General features: G+C 37.5%; 1 protein-coding gene across 1 annotated transcript in view; it reads left to right on the top strand.

Moving 5' to 3' along the window:
• Positions 1 to 12,986, top strand: part of LOC145990223 (bone morphogenetic protein 2-like) — a 34,536-nt gene extending 21,550 nt beyond the window's left edge. Inside the window, exons 4-5 of the mRNA XM_083125897.1 lie at positions 1,215 to 1,539; positions 11,260 to 12,986. Of these exons, the coding sequence (XP_082982023.1) occupies positions 1,215 to 1,539; positions 11,260 to 11,762 (828 nt within the window). The 3' untranslated portion in view covers positions 11,763 to 12,986. The remainder of the gene's footprint in view (positions 1 to 1,214; positions 1,540 to 11,259) is intronic.
• The last annotated feature ends 9,637 nt before the right edge of the window (positions 12,987 to 22,623 follow it).

Genomic DNA, 22,623 nt, shown 5'->3' on the forward strand with positions numbered 1-22,623 from the left:
AACAGCTGGTTAACACGTCAAGGCCACCATCACATCACGAGTTAAGAGACCAAATGACCCGTAAAAACTTACGTGCCTGCATTCGTAACGGAGGTGCCCACTTTGAGCAAGACGTGTAATGTTCTTTAATTGTATTGTTCATTGATTCCATACACATGAAGATGAATGAAGTATTATTTCTCGTACACAAATGTAAATGTTAGCAACATTTGTACCTTGTTGGATAGCTGATGACTCAAGGAAGTAATTTAAGTAATTTGTACGGTTCGTGTCATACCATTTTTGTTATTAATACGTTGCCAAGTAAACTAAGAGTGCATTTTTTTATCATCACTTGTAAGTTTAGACCCACCCGGTACTTACATGTGATTGTTATTTGGAAAAAACTTTTTTCTAAACGAACCACTTGTTTGTTAGCTATCAGAAAACGCTTAAATAAGTTCCCTACAATTATCAGTTTTTTCTCAATTCATCTTTTTATGTGGAAAATTGTCATTTTTAGAAAAAACAATAGAAACTCGATTATCTCGAAAACTACTAATTTTCGGACGGGGTATCATATGGTCAAATTTATTGCAAATTGTCTCTACTTTAACCCCTTTCAGGGAATACATCTAATTACCAGTCACCCTGTATAAAGTACAAAAATAGGGTTAGGTTAGGGTAAAAAACGGGATACATCATAGTATCTTTTGTGCACTAATGGAAAACAATTAATTCCAAACTCACACGTGCGCATGAGTCATCGATGACTCATCTCCTTCCCCACCCCTGACACGTGGCGCTTGATTAATTAACATAAAAAACCCATTAATCATAATTAAAAATGACAGAATAACAATAGCCGAGCGTCGTTATGAATAAAAAAAATGACGTTAAATATTTTCAATTCTACTGCTGTCGCTTTTTCGTCAACTGTAGGTCCGCTCTCGACTAGCCAATCTGAGCATGAAGTGCACTTACAATTGAAACAAATGAACACACGCATATAGGGTGAGTTTGCAACTTCGTAACAGGTTAATAGTTCCTTAACGGATAATAAATTGGACACACTAGCAAAGTCACAGACACAGACAGCGAGTTGAGAGAATCAGAGGAGATCCAGACGTACGTAGTGAAATTTCAGCTTTGTTAAATAGTTATTTATCAGCACTTGTTTTACTTCACAAAGTGTTAGTGATGACCTAAGCAATCCTTTTCCATTCTTCTTGCAGATCCGGGTGTATCAGGTCCTGGACGATCTGAACCTCCACGTCCCCGACCTGCATCGCCTGCTCAACGTACAGCACGTGGGAGCCCACTCCTCGGGGTGGCAGGTGTTCAACGTGAAGCACGCCGTGCTGGATTGGGTCACGGGAGCCAGGCCTAATTTAGGTCTGCTCGTCACGGCCTCCACGCTCAACGAAATCCCGGTGGAAATTAAATTCGCCAGGCGGAACGAGCACCACAACAGCAAGCAGCCCATCATTGTCCTCTTCGATGACGATGGAAAATCCGTGCCTACACCGCTACCCACTCCTGAATTGCATCCCCTTTCTGGTGAGTTGGTAGCATTTTGCTTCAGGTGATAACTAATATACAGGCTGTCAGGGCTACTACTCCAGTCAATAGACCATCGATCCCAGATTTCAGTAGTTCATTTATACGATCAATAGTGCTGTTGAGTCACGCATGCGCACGTTTCTGAATGAAACATTTCCTGAACCTTGGATTGGAAGAAGGAGCCAAACTGCCTGGCTACCGAGATCCCCAGATTTGAAACCATTATACTACTATTATTATTATTTTTTCCATGGGGCTTCGTTAAAGATGTTGTGTACAAGAAGAAAGTTCACGATTTTGGGTGATTTTGAGACAGCGCGCATAGCTAAAGCGGTTGCGATAATAACGTCTCAAGTGCTAGTCAACACGAGCTTCAGTACGTTAGGATATGTGTCGAGCTACAAATGGTGCCCGCATTGAGGTGTACCAGCGTACTTAAACACTTTCTCAGTTACTTTGTACAAAACCCGGGACAAGAAAGTTATTAAACTTTACAGATGCTAAAATATATGTGTGTATTTTTGTATACCTCTAGCCTGGACACCCTGTATATAAATCTGATTCCCGGGCTGTAAATTTTAATACCTGGGGACAACCCTTGGAGGTATAGGTGGTTGGAGCGTGATGCTGATCATATAACACCTAGAGATGGCCGAGAATGTGAACATATGGAACTCTACTTACGCTGCAATGCGCAAGGGGTAGCTTGATATATATATATATATATATATATATATATATATATATATACATATTTAAAGCAGTGTAGTCTGCTCGGTACGGTATCTGAATAGCACCAGACCCAGATTATTATCAGGATGAGAATTTTTCAAGTAATATACCTCCATGGACTGAATCTCTAGTTCACCCAATTTGATTTTGATTTGATTTAGTTTATTTTACTTCGCGTTTTGTGCCTCTTGGCTAATTTGCGAAGATGGGGATGAGTGATGAAATGATGAAATTGATGAATGGACATTCACAAACAACCAAGCCCGACCGGGATTCGAACCCGGGACCCTTGGCGTCGCAGCGCGATGTGCTAACCACTCGGCCATAGGGTCGGGCTCTAGTTCACCCAACCTCTAATAAATAGGTAGCCCAGGCGGGGGCGGGGGTAAGGAAGGCTGGAAAGTGGTGGGCATCACATTGCATAAATGTTCGACGTTGTGAATATTTGGAACATGTTGCAATGGGCAGTGGAAGCTTTTCCTATATATACAGGGTGTGATTTTAATGGTGCCCACGGATCACAGAAACGTATAGAGGACATTCAAACAAACAACTTTTCTCAGTAACATTTTTCTCGTTGGTGAGTTATTTCGTTGCTATAGTGGTTCAAAAAAAAAAGCCCGTTTTGCCGACTGAATGCTGGTAATCCAACGCAACATTTGATCGCATCTGGGACGTCATTTCCTGCGGCGAAACCGTGAACGGCAGCGTTGCAAGGAACACACATATTTTATGAAAAATGACAAGACTACCAACCACAATATGAGCTGTAAAACGAAGTAGACTGCAGTAGACCGAACATCCAGGGTAACGTGGCCTACCAGCCAGTAGCCCAGCAGTCATCCCATGGGAAGGGGGAAGTGAACCAACGATAAGAAAAATGGTAGAAAAACAACGTATTCAAAATGAAGTGGCAATATCGGATTTTGTCCCTTAGCCCAATCCCCGTCGGTAGCTAAGGAGTATTTCAATTGTTTTTACTCCTTGCTCGTGACGTATCATGGGAGCAAATCCTGAAATCTCACATGCGAGAAGTGTGTAATGCTCTACGTAAATGAAGATTCACGAATGAAAAGGTTCATTCTGTGTTAATTGTTCGTAACGAACATTGAAATCGAAGTTGAAATTTGATAAATTTGGCTTCGCGCGGTTACTTTGCTACTGAAAATTGTGTATATTTGTAGTGATGTATTTTGTTGGAACTCGTCCTATTTCGCAGAATATACGGATTGGCGACAGTAAGAAGATAAATGCACAATGCCTGATCCGTCGTGCACTCTACTTCATAAAAAATCCACACTTTTGTTGTTTCTAACATTAGACAGTTATCTGATACGAAATGTAGGACCACGCTTTTGCATTGAAGCATGCATTTCAACATATCTGTAAACCTATCTACAAGATGTGAAAGAACAATGTTGAAATATGCATATATAAAGAACAACGAACACAAATACTCGAAACAACTGTGGTGAAACAGACAAGTAGAAAAACGTTTATGCACATATCTATTGCTAATATAAAGTAGTAATATTTTTACCAGACCTGCTACATTTTTACAGATTCAAAATTGAATTAATTTTGCTGTATTATAAATATACTGACAAATGGATTATTATAGCGTAAATGACAGACATTCAAAGTCATTTGAAAAATAAAAGTGTTCCTCTTTTGGGTCGGGTGAGAATACATAGCTTGTGTTATTCCCTGTCTGATCTGTTACTCAATTTTTGAAGATTTATATTTTGTAACATTAGATTTCAATGTATTCTTAGCTCTTGAAGAAGGAAATGTTAGTATATTAAATAATTTAGGGCTTGTACAAAACGAAATTTCTTATTTAGGTATAAAATTATTTGCTCATCTATTACATTGAAGCAGTTGTGCATTCAAGAGGTATTAAACATATCCTGACATTTAATATTGGGCATTACTTGCTTGGAAGCTAATATACAGCAGTTGCTTTTAAGACGTTAATCCAAATGGATGTATTGTATTCGAATGAAAAGTTTCTGTGGCTTAAATATGTTATTACTTTGAATGTAGGTGTTCTGAATTCGATTCAGAGGTTCATATCCTAATTTAAATTGTAGGTCGAATACCGAATATCGAGTAAAGAGGCGAACTTAAAAGGGAATAAGAAGTCACGTTACGTCGACAGGTTCACAAAGCATAAGACGATTATAAATCAATCAGGTTGGCTATTGATGGTAGTCAAACCAGCTGTCTCTCTCCGAGTCACTATCCTTATTTGTTTTGGAAAACTGAATTTTCAGATCCATGTGTTCGCAATTGGGACATGGAATTATTTCTCGCTTATACGTGTTCGCAATTAGGACGATTTAGGCTTTGTTCGCAATTAGGACTATTCGCAATTAGGACACAACCCTGTAATAAATTCTGACGCTCATATTTTGAAATACTAAAATTCAAGTATCACTCACTCACCGTAGATTTCGTGTCGAAATAATCTTCCTATAGGTTCCCTAGCAACGCCCGTTTCCATTGGTCAACAACAAACATTGCTCGTAATAGAGCATTTTTTGCCTCAGAAGCTTCCTTCATAGAGAAGATTTATGTAAATGAGTCAGTGGGATTGGGGCTTTATGTATGTTGGATGGGCTTGTGTATAGGCTTGTGCACTTTCGACGTGGCCTTTGGCCACGTTTTGGGTTCCTCGATGCTCTTAATGTCTATGAAAATGTCAGCATTTATTATTGGAGGAAGGGAAATTAATAAGTACGTTCGGTAATTTCAAAAGTTTAGAACGTAACATTTTGTGTGTATGATCTCTAATACCGAATACTCAAATACTCAAAATATGTCTATTTTCTTAATAATATACTGGATAAGTACTCTTAGATGAAACGTATTCAATAGCAACACCAAATTGGAAAAGCAACATTTGCTTCTTTTGTAATTTTTACATTCCTAATAATAATTGAAAAATATTTTTTCGTCATTTCCCGCAAATCCCTACCTTGCCTCCCTAATAAATTCTGACGCTCATATTTTGAAATTCGAAAATTCAGGTATCTCTCACTTACCAATTACCCTGCCCACAATCCCCTATATGCCTTCATGGTGCATAGCACAGGGGAGTACTTTACCTTTACCTTTTTTACCTGCTCACGGATCCCATTCCTCCCATTATATGGCTCCTTTATGGATATGCAAGAAGATGTAAATTGACGATTTAGGGAACAGTATATATTTTTTTCCTTTTTTTTTTTGTCTCTTTGTTTCTTGTGAAAAACAAGTGCATAGTGAACTAAATTTATTTTGACAAAAAAATTCAGAAAGATGACCAAAATCGACTAACAGTTGATAGGGTCAGTAAGAAGAAGAAGAAGAAGATCACTCACTCACCGTAGTTTCCTGTGCAAAAACATTTTTTTTCTTTAAGTTCCATAGCAACGTCCGTTTCCATGGTCAACAACAAGCATGGCAAACAAGAAAGTATTATTACACCTCTAAACAGTGTTCGAATTGAAGGAAATGCAGAGAACTTCAGAACCTTCATTTTTTACATATTAATTTTGTGTATGAGCCAGTACGATTGAGTTAGAGTTTGAGAAGGCTCATTTCGATCAGTGGGGGGTGTAGTGGGGCAGTTGCGCTGGCACTATGGCCCCTTATGCTAAGCCTTTCTACCAATAATAACGATTTCGATGTATAAAAGATGCGTTGCATCATGGTGACCTTCCTTTAGCCACATTTCAGAAAATTTGTCAGAGGGAAATCGGCTACTGTAGTTAGAGTTGAAAGTGGTTCGAAAAAAGACTTTTTCTGGAGGAAAAGGTTTTTCCTTCCGCTTTTTTGTTGGGCCGTTTTCGACATATTTCCTTTTGCAAAATTTGGCATTACGAACCTCAAAACTCACAACTGAAACTGCAAGTAAAATATGTTATCCGAAGTTGGCAAAAAGCCAAAATTTTCGTTATATATATAAAAAAAAATTGAACATTCAGAAAAGCCGTTTCTTTTCAAATCTGACTTTAGTCATTCACAGCGATAAATAGTAATACTCGTACTGTTTCAACCTTCATTCGATTTTGTTGTTCAGTAAGAGTCAAGTTCATTTTACTGAAACCTTTTTCACACCCAGTCGTTGATATTTGAATGATCTGTAGTTTGCAGAAAGTTCAATCAGCAAAGCGCCTGTTCAGCTTGTCTTCACATTTTTGCATTCTTTGCACACTTTACAAATCCCCTTCTATTATAACCCTACCACACAACAAAGTGATTTATTTGTCTCCATACAACATACGTTGTTCCGTTTCATTTTCTGTTTCATTTCATTCACTTCATGGTTCAAAACAGATGCTTCTTCGAATATTCCTTATTTTCAAATCTGAAATTAATGTTATCAATATGTCCCTGAAGGAAATGCTTCCGAAAATATTATCATTTGTTTCTAATCGACTTCGGATGTTTCAGTTAGTGGTATACAATATTGAAATTTGTGATTTTATTACCACAACTGCAACTTCTTCCTTGTAGAAGCAATGAAAACTAACATGGGAGAGACAAAGTTCTATTACTACAAATAACTAAGTTGGTACTTTCCTTAGCATTGCCTTGCACTTTGCTCTTTCTTTTAAAGTGCAATGAATGTATCTTTTTTCACAACATCGTAAACAGCAAGCTCGAATTTATGGCTCAAACGGTGAATGACTGTCATGGCGTTCAAAATAATAATAGAATACAATACACATTCAGAGAGAATTATCAAAGCAATACAATTAAAGGTTTTGATCATTCTCCGCAAATTCCTACCTTGCCTCTTTAACACTAGAAGGACCGACGGGTCATTTTTACCCAATATATATTTTTGTTTCTTTCCTACGGCTTTAATTATGGAAAGATGTTTGTAATATTTCTTGACTTTTCACGATTTTTAGTCAAGTCTCTGCAAATAATTTTTTAAATATGTACGAAATACCACCTTCGCGATATTCATATTTTCCCCTTAAAGGACCACCTGGTCAATTTGACCCAAGTAATTACAGCAGTGCATTCAGCAGCATTATTATTGTTGTTTTTACGTCATAAGTCATTTGTTTCATTACTTATTAGTGAGATTGTTACTTGGGCAATAAGCGGTGCCCTTTGTTTTTCAATAATGAACATCGCAACTCTGCCACACATGAGAAACAATGTCAGCACGATCAATAATTCTTATAAAGATTGTCGGCGTGAACAACACAAAGATGTACCGTCATTCCCTTTCTTCTGAAGCGACTATGTAACTTAAAACTATTTTTCAAATATATATATATATATATTTACTACATCAAAACTTGGAGATAAACTGAAATCAAAGTCAATCAGTTTAGTTGGAACAGTAAATCGTGCAAGGCGGGAAGCGCCTGCATCAGTGAAAAAAGGGCTAGAACCTCACAAAAGAACAGTTGTATTCAAGAATGTTGCCTCTGATTCAGCGCTTACTGTCTACCAATGCAAGAAAAGGAAAAAATGTTATAATTCTTAGTACCTACTGTTGAAATTGCCAGCAATGAAAAGAAGACTCCTGAGACTGTTAGTTTCTACAACTCAACCAAGTATGGAGTTGATATAGTGGACCAAATGGCTAGGATGTACACAGTAAGATCTGGTAGTCGGAGATGGCGGATGCGTGTGTGGTAAAACATTCTCGATTTGGCAGCTATCAATGCATGGGTCCTGTATAAGCTCACGACAGGAAGGAGGATTAGTCGTAGAAGTTTCATCTTGGAGCTAGCACTGGAACTTCGAACTTAATAAATGGAAACGAGAAACTGTTCCCGATTAAATTCAAAATAAGTTTGTATGCTGAATGAGGACAGAAACCCAAGAATCATGGAAAACCGATTGAGGTGTGAAGTTGGAAACTGTTCAGGGAACAAAACTTGTCGTATGTGCATGGGATGCCAAAAATATGTGTGTGGAAAGTGCACAGGTATGACAAACATCTGGTGCTCAAAGTGTGTTCAGGATCACTCACCATAAGTAATTGAATGTACATTTTACAAACTTATTTTGTTTCTGTGATAAGGTTTTGTAAATCCGGATATAAATTTGTTTTCTCGCAAACGAACAGATATATGTACAATATGTAATACTGTAGTAAGGTAATATATTACAGTAACATATCTAGACTGCAAATATTTACTCACTTTTTGATTTTGTCAGAAGCAGTAAAAATGTATAACAGATATAACATTTGTAATAAATATGAATAAATATAATAATAAAAGCTGCAAATAAATATAAATACATACATAATTAAGTGACAAATAAATAAATAATAAATGCATAAAATTAGAAAATAATAAATTACTCGGATATTTCAGTTCAGAGTGATGTAAGTAAGTGCGTAGCAATTAGTTTCCTTTAAAATATTCGTATGGACCAAAATGACCCGTCGGTCCTTATAGGTAGGGAGGTTACTCCGGTCCTTCTAGTGTTAATAAATCCTGAGGCTCATACTTTGAAATACAGAAACTCAAGTATTACTTACTTACCGTATATTTTCGGTGTTGAAATAACCTATAGTTAAGTCTCCTAGCAACGTCCGTTTCCCTGGCCAACACCACTCGTGGCAAACACGAAAGTATTGTTACATATCACATTTTTTTAAAGCCATAATGTAGCTATTTTCGTATTGAGTAATAAGTTATAACTGTTTATATAATGTCTTATGTAGATGTAACTCTTGTTTGTATTACGTTTGTTTTCTATGTATAAGGAATTGATTCATCTGTGTGTTATTGATCTGTGAGAAAAAAAAGTAGGAATTTTTTTACCTTGGAAACGGACGTTGCTTAGGACGTAAAAATGGACATTTTCGCCCTAAAATTGCTGTAAGTGAGTGATGTTTTAATTTTCTCTGTCTTTTGGGACAATTTTATAAGGGGTTGTAATGGAGCATTTTTTGCCACCGGGGCTTCCTTCATGGAGAACATTTATGTCAGTAAATGGTGGGACTGGGGCTTTATTGGACTCGCGCACTTCCAACGTGCCCATTGGACACATCTTATGCGCTCTCCGAGGTGATCTTCGGCCACGTTTTGGGTTTCTCAAAGCTCTTAATGTATTCTAAAATATCGGCATGTTTTATCGGAGGAAGGGAAGCGAGTAAATACGTTCACTTATTTGAAAAGTTTAGAACCTAACGTTCTAAATAAGAAAAATTGGGAGCAATTGAATCAGCAGCTACTTATAGGATACCATAAACCAAGAAAAAGTAAGCCCTGGTTTGATCATTAATGTCATAATCTAATAGAAATAAGAAATCAGGCTAGACTTAGGTGTTTAAATATCTCTTATGATACAAATTTAAGCAATAAGTAAGTAATATACGTTTCAAAATAGTTAGTTAGAAGTTTTATATAAACAAATTCAACGGCGACACTAAATTGGAAAAACAATATTTAGTTCCTTTGTGATTTTTTACATTATTATAAAAAATTGAAAAATAATTGTTTTCCGTCATTCACCGTAAATTCCTACCTTACCTCTCTAATAAATTCTGACGCTCATATTTTGAAATACGAAATTCAAGTATAAACCTCTTACCGTAGTTTTCGGGCTCAACATATCCTTTCTTTAAGTTCCCTATCAACGTCCGTTTCCATTGTCAACAACAAACGTGGCAAACTCGAAATAATTGGTATATCTCTAAACATTTAATTAAAACAGCTACGATGTAGATATTTTCCTACGGAGTACCAATATTTATATCTGAACTGAATATTCTTATGTAGATGTCACTTTTGACCTTTACCTTTTGCCTTTCTAACACTTCTCTATGTATTAATCACGACGATATAGGTTACTTCAAATGAGTCCTGAACTTTATGGGATGAAACATTTCAAACATACTTTTACATTTATTATTTCATATTTTGGTTACAGACGGAATACTTAAGGCGAGGAGAGACAATTACGCACTAGTTGTGAATTTATTTCAATATCGTCGGATTGGGCACTGCTATTTAAAAAAAGGATTTAGTATGCAAGAGAGTAGCCTATGAATTTCTCTCCACGTTGCAAGTGGAAACTGTTTCTCAAGTTGATTAGATACGATGTTTGAAAAATATGATTAATAAGTATTTACAGAATCCAATGTATTCCTTATGGGAAATCAACTTCAACTTCAAGTTACGGCTAATCAAATGGGAGTTTCTACTTTTCCTTCTACTATGACATAGTTCAACGTTTCCTTTTTCCGTCCATGTACTTTTCTTCGTCATTGGATGTTTGATATTCCAGAGAGAACGAATAAAATAGTCCTATAAACCTAATGCATTTCTCCTTGCCTCATACGGCCATCCTGGCAGTGTTGCTAAACCTGATGTGCATAAAAGAGTTAAATTTCACCATTAATAGAGCTAAATATGATTTTCAAGGAGCTAGATTAACGAAGGCTGAATAAAGTGCCTCCTAGGGTAATTTTAGGTGTCAGAGGGGTGGGGGTGCTGCTATTACCGTTAGCTTTAAAGTGATGGCATTTTATTCTTAGTTTTCTCCGTCAACCATCTCAATAATCCAATGATGTTCATATGAAATCAAAAATAAAGGATTCCCGGATAATAATAGTGTCATCTTCACTTTAGGCACAGCGCTATATATAAAAATACGTGGGGAGAAAAGATGGGGTGGATGACGCAGCCTATTATATGAATATCACGTCACGACAAAATGTACACTCATGACAAAGGTTGGTCTTTATGGGCCGGAGCCAGTGGTGGCATCATGGTGTGTCGGGTGCCACAGTTCACAGTCAAACGAGTGCACGAAAGAGCCAGATCTGGCTCCAAAAGAGCAAAGTTGGCAACAATGATCGGCAGCTGCCCCAGTTCGAAAGACCTAGGGGAAATTGTCCCTCCTCGCCTTAACTAAAGAAATAAAAATGCATTAAAATACCTTAAAATATAATTAATATCTCGTTGATATTTCCATTAGATTTACTATTATTAATGCACTCTTCTCTCTTTGCAGGCTACCCGATGTACTACACATTTGCAGACGACGAAACGCACACGAATGAAATAGAAGACGCGGAAAATGAACGGCGAAAAAGATCTGCGTCGAATGACACCATAGCAGAACCAGAATCAGCACCAACGAACCAAACTGCGCTGGCGAATAACCAGACTTTGCCCACGAACACCACAGAGAATGGGACTGAATGCTCGAGGCACGAGCTCTACGTAAATTTCGAACAGATCGGTTGGGCTTCTTGGATCATATCTCCCAAAGGTTACAATGCTTACTACTGCAAGGGGCATTGCAATTTCCCTCTTAGCCAGAGTCAACGACCGACGAACCACGCGACTGTCCAAAGCATCGTTCACGAACTGAGCCTCCATTCTGATGTGCAGAAACCGTGCTGTGTTCCAACGAATCTTCTTTCGATCACCTTATTGTTCTTCGACGACAACGACAACGTCGTGTTGAAAATGTACGAAGACATGGTTGCCGACAGTTGTGGATGTCATTAGGCAGTATGAGTGGTGGATGGAATGCAACTTTCAAAAGAGATCTCTAAACTATGTACAAATTACAATTTAGGACAGGGTGAATGTGTGTGTCTTGTTGTCAACTTTGCATGAATCATAACGCTCTTTCCAAAAGATATTGACTTCAGTAAATTATACACTCATTGTGATATATTCCTCACCTACAACCTCAAACTTCAAAGCATTGACTAAAAATTACATTAGGAGTTTCCGTATCTTTGTGGTGAAATAGTACGCAGTGAAGAGAGTCATACAATTTGACCTATTTGATACAAATGCCACGTATAACAATTGTTTCAGGAGTTCTGATTCGCTGTATGGCGCTTGTGCAATGTATAATGTTATATGTTGTTTTTGTACACAACTACCGTGAAAGTAAAAACTGCTTTTCTGCGTTACTTAGTTATGAGTAACTATTTTGGCCAACAAGCCTTTGCTTTGCCATCAATCACTATTTGCGATTTTTAAGGAGAAAGAGATTAATAACAGAATTAACTTAGCTCAATAAATTTGATATCAGGAAGCATGCCGAATGTTGACGGAAATTAAAAATTATTCAAAACCGACAAACTTAATTTGATTCGGATAGTATTAGGTATTCGTATAGCCTAAATTCCTTCGTTGTTGTTCAGAGAAACATCTAAAACTGACGAATTAATATGTTGGATGTACCCTTGACGCATGATAACCTCATAGTTCATCCTTTCTTTTTGCAACTTTATGAAGTGGAGGTTGATAACCTGAACCTAATTGAACACGTGACACCAGTGAGAAATTAAAAATCTCCCAACGATCTCCAGTTAATTAAGTTTTCAAGCACTTGTCTGGAAACCAGCAGACTATGTCTATAAATGGACAAAGGCTATTTTAATGCGTCATGAGAAATTGTATTTTTGGAACAGGTACTTTATAATTATACCCCTTTTCATCGTAAACATTCCTTTCGTGTGCATATTTCTGAGGTAAAGATCCAGTCAGTCTTCTTTTCTTTTCTACTAACGATGCGGAATTTCATCTCGTCACGTTTTTAGGCGAAGAAACATGTCAGACATGTGACATGAGAATCCGGATCTTCTGTGCCCAAGATAATAACAATCTACATGTTTTTATAGTAATTTATGGATCACTGCTGTAATTATTGATAACGTGGGAAAGAGTCCATTCAGAATGTAAATGTTATGTTTTTTAGCTGGTACTATGAATGTACACATTAATACGCAATAAATCATTACTCGTTATTCACATATTATCTTTTGATCCAGAGATAAGCTTAGCAAATATTGAAAAATACTAACCTTCAAACACTAGATCTGTAGTGGAATTTATTGTATTTTTTATCAACTGCAATGTGTGGTGTTGATTAAACTACGTATACTTGAAATTTATCTACATCAAGTTGCAAAAAAATTTGATTAGAAAGTAAATATTTATTTCGTAAGAAATGAAGTATTGAAATCATCAATTCCAAAAGAAGGGCGCCAGGAGAGGTAGGGAGCGATGGGGTGCGCACCCCTTCATTTTCTTCCTCACCCCTTATTTAAAAGCCTATTTTCAACCAAACGCTATTAACTCTGTCAGTGACGTGGCAGCATCTGTGGCAAACTGAAGGTAGGTTATGTGTTGTGTAAATGAACGCATGGATAGAGGAGTAACAAAGGAAGGGCACCTTTTTAAGAAAAATGAGGCAGTCCAAAAAAGTGATAAAGAGATTTCATAATGTGTGTGTCCTTTATTTTCATTTTTCAAATGGCAGAACTTCAGGTTGCATACCTAACTTTTTTACTCAACGTACATAAATTGCACATTTATAGCAAATTGAACATTTGATTTCATTGTAATTCCCATTGGAAAAGTGCGTTTTTATAAACAATAATATTTTTTTTCATTTCACTACGTAGTCCAATGCCATTGTAATTTGTGCTTGTCTGGTTGCATTGTATGACAACTTTCTTGTAGTGTCACCTGCCTTGAGCAAGCCTTCCCTTCAAATTACAAAACACATGGTTGTTGTGTTAAAAATAAAAATAAATTAAGCAAGTCATTAGTAGTCTTCAGTTTCGTTGGTATATTTTCACGGAAGCCTGAAGTAGTGGCAAAAGTATGCACATATGTTTAATGATTTCTTTATTTTCAACATCGTACCCCACAAAGTTTATTCCGCACCCCCTCAGCACCCCTAGATGATTAATCTTGGTGCCGCCACAGACTTCCAATGATACTAAAACACACCTAATTAGAGCGTTGAAGGTCTTAATACAGGGCTTGAGCAAGAATTTGTATGGAGTCTATAACCACGAATGATCATATGAATTCAAGAGATATATGTTTCTCAATCTTAACATCGGTGCCGCATGTAGTTTAAGCTGGTAAGTAAAAATATATTTAATAAACAATTAATGTACGTCATACATGAGTCGCTGCCATGTGTGTGTTGGTGAGGGGTTGCCAAATGCATACTTCTTAACTCCAGTAATTCATAGGAATAAAGTAAAATGAATAATGACTTATAGAGTCAATTTAAACTTTTAAAAGATAAATAGGTGGCTCTGAAGTTATTTCAGAGATTAGCCCCGGTTAGTTCGCTGCAATTTTTGACAGGCTGGTGTAAGGAAATGACGTTCAACCAAGTAAACTAATAGCGTGTTCAAGTTCAGAAGATTCAACAAATGTCTGTCTGCTGCTTTCAACGTTCGGTAACGTTAATTTCATTAGTGCGCAAATTGTAGAAGGCTAGAAAGTTAGTTATTGGGGGGTATCCAACGTCTCAAATTGACACATGAATCCTAGTGGACGATTAGAATTAAACGTTGTGGACAATATCCAGCACTTGAATATCAGTGTTAAGTCTAGATTATGACGCGAAATTTCGTTACCAGGGATTAATATAAAATATTTGCTCTTCTTCACCAGATCTTAGGCTACACATTTTTCCAATTTTTTACACTCAAGTTCATTGTACGAAGGCGTGCTGAAAAGTAATGCCTCCTATTTTTTGTGACGGTGTAAAGACATTTTGGATTTTGAGCAACCATGCAACTCTTCAGACTTTCCCCCTTCTCCATTTCAAGTTTCAAACTTCTATCATCAGGGGTTGCTGAACTAGAGCGAGGAAAATGGCAGCATGTAACCATACCTGAAACTGCGCGAGGTGACAGAGTTCCAACTGCAGAAAATGTGTCCCCCAATTGACATTCATCAGAGTATGAAGGCTTTTATGGCAATAAATATGTAACTTCAGATGTTGGGTTGTTCATGCTCACAATGAAAACTCCTGCCGAGGAACTCTCAACGTGTGTGACGAAGAACTTCTTGAGAGTTAAGCGTTCTCTGTTTCTCAGACGGTGCTGACGAACAAACTTCTTCGTTCTAAGATTCCAACCATAACTTTTTAGTCTATCAGCTTCTTTATATGTGTATTTATTAATTTTGCAGACCAATCTTTTTCTGACTCTTAACTTAAAAATATTCAGGATTATTTGACTGATCCTCAAAGGGAGTGGTTGTTTTCTTAAACATCGTAATTAGTTTATGATTATTTTTGCACCTTATATTGTTTTGAAACGATCCCAGAACACTTAATACATACAATTGGTACACGCACTGAAGACTTTCTTCTTACATGAAAGATCTCACATGGCATCTGCAGGCAAGTAGAATTGTTAGTATCACAAGCACAGAAATCACCATACGATTTTAGGTCGAAATTCTCAAAGGCGGGTTTCTTCGTTTTAAACGTATGTTCAGGGGCGCCGACTTGTCAAAATTATTGGGGGGGTTCTGATCACTGAAATAAATTAATGAATGACTCACTCTCCCTTTTTTAAGTTTTGGCCTCAGTCTTCGGGATCTCATAAAAGCCCATGAATTCCTCAAAAATATCAAAAATGTTTATTCACAGTTCTAATGCAGAATACTAATTGTCCACGGGTGGATATGTCACAAGTTTCGTCAACCATAATAGCAAAATATTCCCGACTTTTAATATCTGCTACCACGGAGCGCAAAACAGATCTCCCTAATATATCAATGATCTCGTTCTGAATGTCATGTGAGAGCAATTTGTAGCCCAAACATCCCATCCACTATACTAGTTCATGCACATCGTCTTTTGAAACTCCTTTTAGTAAAATTTTTTACAATACTCATAATTACATACTTAGTATATAGCAATACGTCATGTGTTTTGCTGCTCTGCTCATAGCCCCCTCCCCCAAAGTTGATGGTTTAGCGGTCTCAGCCCCCCCAAAATTGATGGTCTAGAACATTTCAAATGTGTATTTAAAGTTAAGTTCATGTGGCACAATTCAGAGTAAACTTTACAAGAGAAGCAAAATAATACATTAGATCCTCTTAAGCAAAATTATTAGGGGGGCGCTGTCGCACATCGTTAACATTGGGGGGGCTCGAGCCCCCCCCAAGCCCCATGGAGTCGGCGCCTATGCGTATGTTGAATCTGCGACAAAGGAACTTCACTGCCAGATGAGGAATTTTCCGTTGTTTGCAGTCAATACCAATAATCACGATTCCTGCACAACTTCTGTTCTAGCTCCCAATAATTTGAACATGTTAACTTGTTTTAAAGTATTTTCACTAGAAAAAATCAAGTCTTTAGTGGACACATACCATCTTGCCTCTCAACTCAAATATCCAGCTTGCTTCTTTTTTCTAGTAACAAATTACTAGAGCTAAGCAAGTATTGAAATATCTGTCGAAAATAGACTGTAAACAATGTACATAAGTACCATTGTTAATGACTGTAAAGCCTTTTGGCGTTTCTTTTTCGGTTTCCGACAAAGTTGAAACCTTTGACTTACAACATTATGTCCAACAATTCGGTCAATGTCAAAAATATTAACTTCCTATTGAGAAAAATGGTCTTTACAAACAAGGGACCAGGTGGGCTAATTTATTTGTGCTGGAAAATTTTCGTCACTAAGAGACGTAACTCAAGATACGACAGTTTGAGTTTGTGACACTAACTTTTTCACCAACGTTGAGATACTTATATACGTATATATCAGAAATATAAGCATCGTAATTTCAGAAGTGATGTTATTAACGAGTTCCAAGAATATCGTTCATGTCCTGTAATGCAACTATAGTATAAAACTTCACATTCATCTCAGTAAAACGCCATGTACGCATATTCGTAAGACACTTTTGCGAGCGAAGCGTGGAAAAAAAAATTTACATCCATTTCTTTGCAGGCTTTCAAGAACATGAATTTAACGGGGTGTCAATACTTTTCCAGCTTCTCTTTTCGCACGTTCGGAGCCGAAAATGTGTGGATACTATATCGCTAAATATAGTCCCCAAAATACAATAGTCGAACTCTCCCCCCACTACAGAAATCTAAGATTTTGGCAATCTAAGATTAAACACTTTGTCAAGAACTTCATATCTTCCCCCTTAAATTTAATACTCAATCCTCTCACCAAAATATCCATGCCAATTTTAGACTTACTGTTTATATTGAACAGTGGATATTGCTTCCTCCAAAACATAATTTTCAGTCTCGACACCAGAATTTCCGCAACAGTCTAAGACCATAGTAATCCACAAAAATTGGATACCCTCTAAATTTAATGCCCAATCGCCCCTAACTAAAATACCCTTCATAATCTAAGACTTAACACTGATATTCAAGATTTGGATATAGCATCCCCTCCCCCACCCCAACGTTTGATTTTTATTCCCCGCCAGAATCTACGTGTCAAATTAAGGACTAATAGCCAAAGTAAATTACGTATTAATAAAACTAGAATTGGAAAATTTGCAAGGTGTGGGTTCCATTATTATAACATAACATTACGTACAGTACAATTGAATGTGCAGTGAATTAAAGAAATAAAATATCTACCTTCAGTATAGCTGTCTTACCACGTCCACGGACGTTTACCCCGGCCAGTGGGCTTTAGCAAAAAACAGTGTTTCCCCATTGATCGACGAAGAGGAACGTCTCCTCAAGTTTAGTCCACTTTTGGTGGCTAGACTTAATATAATAATGTAGCATTTGGTGTAAACCAACCCCAGTTTGCTGTCCCAAGTCCCCTTTTAGAAAAAGCTTTGAATATGTGGTTATTTCCGTATTGAATAATTGATGCCCATAAGAAAGAGTGAAGGCGTAAGGAAACGCATTTGTGAAGAACGGAATATCATTTAAGCTGAGGGTAGGCCCGCAAATAGTTTTGCTAACTCTGCGGTAAAGGAAGTGCAGATGGTGTAAGCCATAGGTGCGCAATTATGTTGATTTAGAATTTTATTAATTTTGTCTATGCAAGATACACATGGAAACGCTATGTAAATATGTATAAACAAATATAATCCTTCTAGAAATGTTATGATTCCAAGAATTACAGTACTGTCCATTTTAAATCAGTTGTTTATTCACTTGCTGTACATGTGTAACGAACCAGGGACTAAAAAATATAAATTGTTATGTGAAACCCCCCTTTCGTAATTCCGGCGCAAATATAACCTGCTCGCTTGGCACTCAGGGTGAGGTGAAAGGAGAGATTTGAAGGATTAAAGCAGGAAGTAATCCAGAGGGCCGAATAAAACAAGGGAATGGGGGGGGGACGCTTTCACATATGGGGGCTCCATGTCCAGGATATATCTTGTTGTATAAATTGTCGTCAGGTCTATAGGTGTGAAATATAGACGGACTGACGGACGGATAGATTTTTAACTTTTACAGCGAAGATCGTACAGAAGTGAATGTTATTATGTAGTGGATAAAGTAAAGTAGAAAAAATGGCAGTAGAAATTGATAGAGATTTGCTTGGACAGCCATTGGGTAATCAGGATATTAGCGATAAATCTCAGGAGGAAATTATTAGGGAATTAAATAATCTTGCTTTACCGCGCACTAAACAGCAGAGTGCTAAGGAAGAGGATTAAAAAAGCTAAAAAAATTCTCGATAAGTCAAATTTACCGATTCCAGTCTTCACAGGGAGTGATGACAAGATTTCGCCGCATGATTATTTGCAGAAGTTGCGGAATTATAAAGATGTAATGGAAATTTCGGAGAAGTCATTGTTTGACAAGATTCTTCCGTTTTCGCTAAGGAGCGCTGCAAGGGGATTGGTTTAGATTTTTACGCCTGTTTGAAGATTTCAAGAGCTTCGAAAATGCTTTTTTAGAAGAATATTATTCTGTAGATTAGAAGAATGAAATTGAGAGATCGATCCAGAATCGATTCCAGATGAGGGAAGGACCTTTAGTATTGTATATTCGTCGTATGAGAAAACTGTTTTCTATGAGGCAAAAAGAGACAGACAAAGGTGAAGTCATCGAACATATTCTACCTCATGCACACCCTAGTTTCCGAAGGCATTTGTATGGAATGCAATTTCATACTTTGAAGGAATTGGAATCTGAAGCGGCCATTGTTCAAAGGAGGTTGTATTCAGAAAGGCTTTATTTTTCACCGCTCGCTGGTGAGACGGAATTATATTTTTCTGAAATTTGCAACACTGAAGAGGACACCCCACAAAGAACAGAGGTAAAACATTTGGCCTTGTTCTCGCGAACTAACGAAGAAAGAGGGGGAAGTGACCAGCTACCGTTAACTTCCCTGAATCCAGATTTACTAAGAAGGGGCATTGGCGATGTTGCGACCGTAGGGCAAAATAAACCCCCATTTGACGCAACCTTTTTACAAGCAAGTATTAAAAAAAATTCTGCAAAAGTAATTTGTTGGGGATGTCATTCTCAGGGGTACAAGTTAGAAGAATGTAAACAGAGCAATAAAACAAGCCAACCCCCTGGAAAGGGAGGTCAGCAGCGCAGCCAAATAAACCTTCTGTCGAACGAAGGAAAAAAACGCAGAAACAAAGGCCGTTTGTTGAATGAAGAAGGCTGCTTTCAGCAAGACCTCGAACCTCTCATTCAATGTAGGATTAACACAAACGCTTTGTATTATTTGCCGATACGGGAGCCTCAGCCTCTACGCTAAGTTTGGAAACTGCCAATTTGTTAGAGAGGGATGGAAATAAATTCATGAAGACGAGAAAATGGAACATTTCATTAGCTGTGGGCAGCGTTACATCAGTTGGCGAGATGTATGCTACTGTTTGTATTAATAACATGAAATTTAAGCATAAATTTATCATCCTTGAGAATTGTTTTCGTGACATAATCGTTGGAAGGGATTTTGTGAGGCAGAGTGGGATAATTTTGCACATTGAGGAGAACGGATGGTCGTTCAAAGATAGCGACGTGATTTACACGTTCTCGAAGCGTGCATGTAAACGAGTATTCATTGTTACAGTTATGCAGAGAAATAACGTGGTACAGGAAAGGAATAACTCGTCAGATCACTCGTGCCTGGATGGATGCAACACACATGCACAAGAGAATAGCGGGAAGTCTACGAATGAGGATACGGGCCAATTAGTGGATTCCCAAGGACTCGAAGTCCTATATTATTATTATTACATAAATGGGTAAAAAGATCGAATAAGAATAGAGATATAACAGCACGTATTCATTATCTAGCTTACCTGTAGTTAAGATAATTAGCATAATTTGTGTAAATTCAAGTGCCCTGGCAAATAAATTCATTCAAATTGACGAAGAATTGAATATTTTGAACAAGAAAACAATGTTAGATCCGTTTGGCGAAAAGTAAAGTTCCTGATTAATATTGTATGCATATTGTTATAATAGTAGCGTGCAAGCATTAATCTTTGGTACTGTCCTTCAAAGCCCCATGATCCCAATTTGCCTTCCAATAAGTTCAGAGGAAATTATAACAGTCGATTATGTAATAAATGCTAAAAACAAGTATATTTTCATTATTAAATTTTTGTACTTGGTAAGTCTTTCTTGGGGAGGGGGTCCGGACTCTCCTTAAATAAGTCCTTCAGTTTCCTCGATGGAAATAGTAGTAATTCTGTCGCCTTGAATTCAAGGGATCTCGCATTCGATCCCGGGTGGAACTACACAATAGTCTGGATTTCACTTTATCCTGTAGGTCCAGTTTCAATTAGCCTATTTGAGCATGTAGTTGACTTAAAACAAACTTTAATTTTGCTATAATTTATGTAAGATTCAATTAGAACAGTCTTTGTTATGTATTGATGCATATATTCTTTTGGAAAATAGAAATAACACAATTGAAATACAATGAACAGCCGGGTGAAGGAGGAAATCAACTTTGGAGTTTCCCAAATGGTCGGAGCACGGTCAAAAGACAGAAGAGAGAAGACAATGGGAACGGTATTAGCTCCGCCTTTTGCAGTCAGAGTCCTCCATCGGAAGACGGCTGAGCTTGTAGGATTCGAATATAGCGATTCTGACATAACGAGAAACGGAATTTTGAGGTTTTCGAAAACGCATATCAATGTTTACAATCGCTTATAGTCACAATAGGCATCTCAATTTGTATAAAAGAAAAATCAGTTTACTCAGGAAGGATGCAAGAAAAGGCTTGCAAGGTTAAATTTTTACAGTAACTTAGAATCGGGCTCTATACGCCGATCCAAAAACTGAGATATTTGACAGCTAATATCTATTAAAATATAGAAGTGATAAAAAAATGTCAATATCCACTGTTACGATTCATCCTTTCTAATCAATTTACCACAAAGCTGATTAAAATGTCTCAAATGGTTTTCGAGTAAAAGTGTTCCGGATGAAGGTCTGTTTTCCGCTGCCCATGATATGGCCTGAAAGAAAACAATAGAAATTCCAACTGCTTACGACAATTAATTCTTTCGTTACGATTTTTTTTTTTTTTTTTTTTGTACTTCGCGCCAAGTTTGAAAAGCGCGCGCTTGAAAATGCGCTGACGTGAACGAGAATACAGGCTCGCGAGAGGTCCGGCGGGTAAAGGTTGAGGACTCGCTTCGGCGCCAAGTGTCCTCGAAAACTATATTTTCTATCCTGTATGTATGCAGTACAGATTTAAGGTTGCAATGAGAAACTGTGCGTGACAGACAGAACACATGAAAATGTTATCTAATGCAAAAGTATAAAATAAGAAGCGCAACATATTGCATGGATGGTGAGACTCATTATTTAACTGGAGAAGGGATGATAGTTAATCTTAGCGCTTCACCCTATCAGTATCTTTGATATGACATGATGCTGTCTCCGTCGCATATTATTGGTATTATTTCGTTATCCGACAGAAAAATAATTGACAGAAGAAACATGAAACAGTGTCGCATGGCCAGGGGCGGCTTAAGAGGGCGGTGGAGTATGGCGAAGGTCGCCGTGGAAAGCGCTTAAATTTAATATGGGCTTTTTTGCATTTTGTTGAATATAACGTTTTAGGACAAAAATTTGCCGGAAAACACGCAGTAGATGTGAACTTGCACAGCCCTAAATGATTGTTTAAAAATGTCATGTATTATCGACGGCGAAAGATACGGCCGCTTCAGCCGAATTTCATTCATCATAGTTCGCCACTTGGCCACTAGATGTCTCTGTTCGAAAATTGCCTCAGGCTGACGGGGAGGGCTAGTTCGCGCGGGTGATAGAATCCTCTGCACAGCTGGGTTCCGTTCCCTCGTCAGAAGGTCCCGTAGCTGTCACAGCTTGATTTATTGCCTCTTTCCCAGGCAAGAAACCAAGAAAGCATGAAGACCATGAGTTTGTGTATGTTTGAGTGTAGAGAAGCAGAGCATATTTACCGTGAAATGGAACCAGTGACACAGTAACTTTATCTCGACCCCTACCGCGAAGGACGTATTCAGGGGGGTCCAGGAGTCCCAACTTCCCCCCGAAAGACTTACCAAGTACAAAAATTAAATGATGAAAATAATGAGATCATAAAATAACTTCAATTAAGTAATGAAAATAAGGTTGCTTAATCGCAATTTTTTTATTTCCGCA

The sequence above is a fragment of the Lepisma saccharinum genome, chromosome 7 (genome assembly GCF_977018435.1).
Source record: "Lepisma saccharinum chromosome 7, izLepSacc3.1, whole genome shotgun sequence".
Classification (NCBI taxonomy): Eukaryota; Metazoa; Arthropoda; class Insecta; order Zygentoma; family Lepismatidae; genus Lepisma; species Lepisma saccharinum.